At 43.0% G+C, this 7,500-nt stretch overlaps 1 protein-coding gene across 1 annotated transcript in view; it reads right to left on the bottom strand.

Annotated features, from left to right (window-relative positions):
• Positions 1–7,500, bottom strand: part of spock1 (SPARC (osteonectin), cwcv and kazal like domains proteoglycan 1) — a gene marked incomplete at both ends in the record, with an annotated part of 84,188 nt that overhangs the window by 29,628 nt on the left and 47,060 nt on the right. The window contains one exon of the mRNA XM_080840849.1: positions 6,803–6,917. Within this exon, the coding sequence (XP_080696975.1) occupies positions 6,803–6,917 (115 nt within the window). The remainder of the gene's footprint in view (positions 1–6,802; positions 6,918–7,500) is intronic.

Here is a 7,500-nt window from a genome sequence, read left to right as displayed (position 1 = left end):
AAGTCGCTACATTTGGAAGAAAAGGTACCGTGTCACCCATGAGATTTCTACTGTTCAATTACTGCCGACTGAGTCACGTTTGAATCATGTCCGAGCAATTAATTTTGTGTCCTGACGAATATTTATTTCGAATTGTGGACTCAAATAAAGAGGTGAAGTGTGTACGTCAGACCACATCTAGCCAGAGGCCTGTGGATAGAGGGATGGGAAGTCTGCGATCAACAAAAGAGCGTCTCCTTAACAACCTCTGAGGTCCCTCTCTCCCACGGCAGAGACTGAAGAAAAGAAAAGCACCGGCAATAAACAGCAAAGAGTCCTGCTGTGTTTTTCTTCTAGATTGTATTTCTCCCTCCTTATTCCTCCATCTATCTCCTGTGATCCCATTTACCTGACAGACTATGCTACCCCCTGCCATGGGGAGATTACACCCTGTGCAGCCAGAGCGAGAGAGAGAGAGAGTGAGAGAGAGAGACAGAGAAAGAAAAACAGAGAGAGAGAAAATCAGAGAGCGACATGGGTAGAGAGAGAAAAACAGAGAAAGAAAGATAAAGACCCAAGGTGAGTGTGCGAGAGAAGGGGAAAGGGAGAGAGCAGGTCTGCTTTAATACTTTAAATGATATCAGAGCACCCAGACACACACCCTTTCTTTCTCTCTCTCTCACACACACACACACACACACACACACACACACACACACACACACACACACACACACACACACACACACATACACACACACACACACACACAAACACACAAACACACACACACAGGGGCCGAGGGCTAGAAAGAGTAATTAAGAAGAAAGATGGACAGTTGCAGTAGAAGCTTAGAAGGGTGAAGGTGAGCGAAGTGAGTGGAGAGCAAAAGAAAGGAAGAAAAAGGGAAAAAAGAGAAAGGCCAGGAAAAGAGTGCTATGATGGGACACACACTCACACACAAACACACACACACACACACACACACACACACACACACACACACACACACACACACACACACACACACACACACACACACACACACACACACAAACACTCACACACACACTCACACACACACACTCACACACAGACACACAGACACACATTCAGCCTGGCTTATCCTGCTGCTGAGGAGTATGCCAGTCACACAGAGCCTTTCCAATTAAAGATCTTGTCTGTGGCTTAAAAGACTTAGATGTGAAAGCAAAGCTTTTATTAATGTCATAAAATAGAAATAATAAAGTCAAGTTTGATTTTAGAGGTAAGATGACAAATATCAGTGAAATTGGTACTGCAGTAATTAGGTGTATCTGTAAGTCCTCACGTACCGCTGTCCTTAGGCAAACAGTTCTGAAGTACTAAATGGATGCAATATTTCGTACTAATATGATTATTTTTAGTGAATGTTTATTAAAGCCCTACATGAAAGTGTTTCAGTATGTTATGGTTGACTGTTATTAATCTACCATGGTAACTGGTAATATCATGTCAGTCTGCCCTCTTCAATGTCTGGAAACAATGGTCAGGTTTAATGATGATTTTTCCGCTGTTATTTTTGTGAGATGATTTGCTTTCTCTTTGTGTGTTATTCTGATTGGTAGAGCAACTGATCATGGCATCTATGTACTTCTCCTATGAAGGAAGTTGAACTTCTCTTAGTAATTATACTCTTGCTCATCTGCTATTTGAGGGCTCTGAATAAATCATTGTCCAAATCTGCTCAAATATTTGTATCTATCAACTTGAGGAGATGCTTAGGTCTTATCTGGTTACATTCCATTAAAATTATGCAACCGCTGTCAGACCATCTATCTCTCTCTCTCTCACACACACACACACACACACACACACACACACACACACACACACACACACACACACACACACACACACACACACACACACACACACACACACACACACACACACACAGACACACACACACAGACACACACACACACACACACACACACATATATAATTATCACAAAGACACACACACACACACACACACACACACACACACACACACACAGAAGAACAAACAGAACCTCAAATGACTGCAGCAATCACATGTCATAAGCCTAAGCAAGACCAGAGATGTGACAGAACAATCAAGAGAGAGAAAGAGAGGACAGGAAGACTTGATGAATGATAAGAGCGTGTGCAACTGAACAGAATACAAAATACAGAGGCAGAAATCAACCAAAAGTCAAATAGCTTCACACGCACACACAAACACACACGCACGTGCTTATCACAAACTGTGGCGGCTCCTGAAAAATTTCTCAGGGTGGCAATTTTTTTGATAATGGTTAAGGCAACCCATTCAGTAGGTACATTGAGTTATCTGATTAACTCATATAGCAATACCCTTTTGTCCACTATTGGCAGCACACAACAGTAATAATTTCCCTAGCAGTTTCAGTGAAGAAGAAGAACAACAAGAGGCCTGGAGCTGCTTTTGTGAGAGAGCCTAGCACTACCAGAGCGTGTGTGTGTGTGTGTGTGTGTGTGTGTGTGTGTGTGTGTGTGTGTGTGTGTGTGCCTAGCACTACCAGAGCGTGTGTGTTTGTGTGCCTAGCTGCCTAGCACTTACAAGTTGTGTGTGTGTGTGTTTGTTTGTGTGTGTGTGCCTAGCCCTACCTACATAGCTAGAGTAGCAAGTTACAGGTGGAAAGCTATGGAAGAAAGTTGCATCCAGGAGCCTCCATATTTAATTATCCCACTTTTTCATTATCCACATGTCTCAAATGTTGTTTTATGTAACATAGCTTAATAGGACATATGATATGTCCAGTAACAGCATAAGAAGGGGGCAACCTATAAGTCAAAACCAACAATATTTATTGACTGATCTTGAAAGTATTGGCTTACAAAAGCAAAATAAGCCAACACATACATTTTTTACCATAGAGAATGCATTGAGAGCTCTGTTTTGTGGATAAAATGGATTTAACATGGGAGTCAATTGCAGAGGTCTGGGGCGACTTTCATCTCGCCCCAAATCGCCCAGAAGGGGCAGGGACATTTGAAGCATTTGTTCCCTGTCTGATCGTCACCTAAAGTCTGTGTGAAAGACTCTGCCTGTTTGACCTGAAGACTGGAGTTAAACTTTTCTGCTTCTCCTGACTATCTGCCTACGTTATACGTTTTTCACTTTTTGTGTTTTTCCTTCTGCTCTGCCTGCTCTGTATTTTTTGATCTTTTGGGTGTTACCTTTTTGTCTTTGACTTTTTGGACCTTTTGTGTTTTGACTTTTGAACTTTTTGATTGACCATCTGTACTAAATAAATCCTACATTTTTTTGGTCTGCAATTGGGTCTCTTTTCCTGTGGAACCTAACAACATCAGGATTTTCTTCCCTTTTCCCATAGGCAGTGCGTAGCCCCAATCACCCTTATGGACAAGCCCCCCCTGACTGTGAGAAAAAAATAAGTTGCCTATAAACTCTCAACACTTCTCGAAGTAGCCTGAACAGAGGCTAAATATTCCAAACACTTAAACAAGGCTCTTCACACTGGCCACGCTAAATCCTTGAGAGGTTTCTGCATACAGAGTGTGCGTCTCTGCACTTAGCGAGAGCCATGTCTCATGGCCATCCTGACAAACAGCAGATATAATGGTTAATGGCTCTTTACATCCCAGACAATGGATGACATGGAACAGATCAAAGCAAGGAGGGAGGGAAAATGGGTGGAATTATTTCTTGATGATCAACAAACCAGAGAGAGACAGAGAAAGGCTTGACTTTCAAAAAAGGAATACAACACTCAAGAAATAAACTCAAGACATGCTCAAAAACAAACCAAAATAAATCAAATCCTACCACACAGAAAAACAAAACCAAAAAAATAACCAATCATTGCTTAATATCAATGAATTTCTGTACTCTGCTTACCCTTTTTATTGACCTTGCAAATACATTCCTCAATCCCCCACATTTTGGTGAAAGACTTCAAGTCACCGATAACGGTAGAATAACCAAAATAAATTCTTAGAGAGAGAGAGAGAGAGAGAGAGGGAGAGACTAGAAAGACTAAAAGAGGTGGATAAGTGAAACATACATTTCTGTGTGTGTGCTTTGGATGAGAGGCTAGCTGGTCACTGGTTCACATGATGGACTGGTTACTCTTGTAGACCAACATGAAGTCAGAGGATCTGGTGAGTAAGAGGTCATTTCACAGCCCAGGGGTACCTAATCAGCGATGTGAAGGGGGTTCTTGAGTGTAATTTTGAGAAGCACATGCTATGTCTACACACGCGGACACACGCGCACACACGCATACACACACACACACACACACACACACACACACACAGTTGTGTATTTCTCGCTCTCTCTCATACACTCAGAGAATGGTAGTGGAAGGTGAAACTGCCTTTAACCGAGACTTTCACACATCTAACACATATAGGGCCCTATCTTGCCGATCAGAAACGCAAGTAGGACGGCGCCAAGCGCAAGTAGTTGTGTGGGCGGCTCTATGGCGCAGTTGCTATTTTAACGGCGGAAAAAACACACTTGCGTCCAGCGCAAGTGTCAAAAGGGTTGGTCCAAAGGAGGTTACTCAGCCATAGGTGTGGTTTGGGCGTAATATGCAATAAACCAATCGGAGCGTCATTTCACATTCCCTTTAAGAGCGAGAAGCGCATAGTCCATAGCGGCTTGTTATTTTGATGGCGGAATTACCTGGTGGAAGACCGGAGAAGTTCACAGCCGAGGAGACCGACGTGAGATTTACACCAATTTTTTGGCAAGCCATATATAATTACAAGGAAAATAAAGTATTTACCACTTGAGGAAATCAGTGTGAAATCCATATCCAAGATATTTTAAAAATAAGCATACATGTAGCCTACACATTGACCCAAATGATTCAGGTTAATTGAAGCTGCGTGACATTTGATTTATTGTATGGCTTTGTAAAAAGCCGGGAGATAGATATATATGGGGATGCGAGAAACCCTCCAAAAGTAAGCAAAGTCAAGCAAGCATGTCAAGATATTGCCGTGATTGTTTCTGCAACGGGGCACCCGAAAACGTTGCCGAAAACACTATAATGACGTCCGGAGACGTGGGACATCCAAGCTGGAAGGTAACACACGTTCTCGTGCCTTCACGGGAGGTGGATCTGCCTCGACCCAAGATCTGACGGCAGCAGAGGACATCGCCACGTCTACCCTCACGCCTGAGAGCGTGCAGGGATTTGGGGGCATGGAAATCGGCACCCAAGCCAGTGCACCAGCTGACCAAACCCAAGGTACATAAATAAAGTCCACATACACAGAGATGAGTTTACAAGATTTATAATAATACTGGCATTAAATAAATGCAACAAAGCCATACAATAAATCAAATGTCACGCAGCTTCAATTAACCTGAATCATTTGGGTCAATTGTGTACGCTAGATGTATGCCTAGTTTTTAAATGTCTTGGATACGGATATCACAATGATTTCCTCATGTGGTAAATACTTTATTTTCCTTGTAATTATATATGGCTTGCCAAACAATTGGTGTAAATCTCTCGTGAAGACGACAGAAGTAAAGTGTAGCCTACAGGTCCTATACTGTGCCGGCAAGCACATGCGCCCTTAAAATAGCGTTCTGAATACGCGTTACAGACTTTAGACATTGCGCCTCACATTAGACCAGCTTTTTTTTGGTCAATGGCGCACGGCGCACGGCGTTGTTTTGAAAACTGCAAAATACCACTTGCGCCAGAGAAACGCCTTCTCTGTTCCGCCCCCGCCCATGTCGACGCAAGTTCATTTCGAAGCGGACCTCTGGAGGGAAAATCGCGCTGTGCGCCGGGTGCAAGATAGGAATGATACTTGCGTCGGTGACAATGTCACTTGCGCTGGGTGCAAGATAGGGCCCATAAAGTCTCCCTCTCTCTGTCTCTCACACACAGACACACACACACACACACACACACACAGACACACACACCATTTGTTCTCCCTGTCTGATTTGCGAAGGCCTAGTCCCATAAATAAAAGGGGGAAAGGCCAGGATGAAAATAAATGAGACGCATCATTATTGCCAGTCTATGAGATATCTCAGGAGGAAGAGAGCAAGATATTTAGAGAGAGGGAGTGAGATAAAGAGTGAGAGATAGAGAAAGAGAGAAAGAGAGCCGGGGGGAGAGATAGAGAGAGACAGAGAAAGTGAGAGAGAGAGAGAGAGAGAGAGAGAGAGAGAGAGAGAGAGCCGGGGGGAGAGATAAAGAGCGACAGAGAAAGTGAGAGAGAGAGGGAGCCAGGGAGAGGGGAGGGACTTGCACTGGGATTGCATGTTTCCTGAGGGCATGTCTCTGGCAGATGTGAAGGGACACGAGAAAAGTCTGACTCACACATACACACAGACAGTCATGCACACAGACACGCACTCAGGTGTACACACAGATTTCCACATTATCCTCACACACACTAAATAGTGAGTTAGGCACGCACACACACACACACACACACACACACACACACACACACACACACACACACACAGTCAAAGCCCTAAGGGCATTGTGCGTCACACACATTCCATCACACACATGACAATGCAAAAGGCCCTGAAGCCTCAGCATTCTTCCAGAAAAAGGACTCATCCTCACAATGTCTTTAGCAACTGTGTCCTCACTACACCCTGCTCATCATCCCAAAGTAAACACACACACACACACACACACGCACACACACACACACACACAGGCACACTCACACACACGCAGAGGTAACATGGGTTCACAACGAAATCCATTGGTTAAGAATGACCCATGATGCTCGTCGTTTTGAAAAACAAAAGGTGACTCACCAGCCTTCTCACTGTGGTGTTTGATGAGTTCCTGGCCAGGGAGACAGGGACAGGGACCCTCACATTTCACCAGCAGGCTCTTGCCAGAGGTACAGGCCTGGAAGTCCAGTTTACACTACACAGAGGAGAAGACAATTATGGATATTAAAGTCCACACAATAAGGCTTTTATTACAGTTTCTCATAATCAGTTTGTTAGTGCAGAGTTAACCTTTTTCAAAACACTTCACACATCCACCATATTGGTAGACTTTGTGAACTAAACTATGGATACTTTTGCATTGCTTTGATATAAAATGCATTAAATCACCACTTCTTCTGAAATTCATGAAGACCTCTCTCATTCAATGCTCCCCCCAGCAAAATTCTGTACAACTACAGCAAATTGGGGATGGTCTTGTAGAATGATTTTCTTAACAGATCTAGAAACTGAAAGGAAAATGAAGTTCGTACTATACTAATATTATTTAATTATTCATATCAGCTAGTTATTTATACGTTGTGTATTTCATAGGTGTACAACTATTAAAGGGTAGAAAATACAAGGTCTAATTGCTCAACCTTGCAAATATGTAATATGCAATGACTAACTGCATGAAAATAGCAAGCCTTTGACAGAGAAAATAGGATAGATAGAGACAGAGAGAGAGTTTTATTACGCATATTTTGTGGGCTGACACACAAAAGAGAAATTAAAAT

The sequence above is a fragment of the Sprattus sprattus genome (assembly GCF_963457725.1).
Source record: "Sprattus sprattus genome assembly, chromosome: 6".
Classification (NCBI taxonomy): Eukaryota; Metazoa; Chordata; class Actinopteri; order Clupeiformes; family Clupeidae; genus Sprattus; species Sprattus sprattus.
The sequence above is the reverse complement of the archived record's forward strand: the minus strand, read 5'-3'. Positions and strand labels throughout refer to the sequence as shown.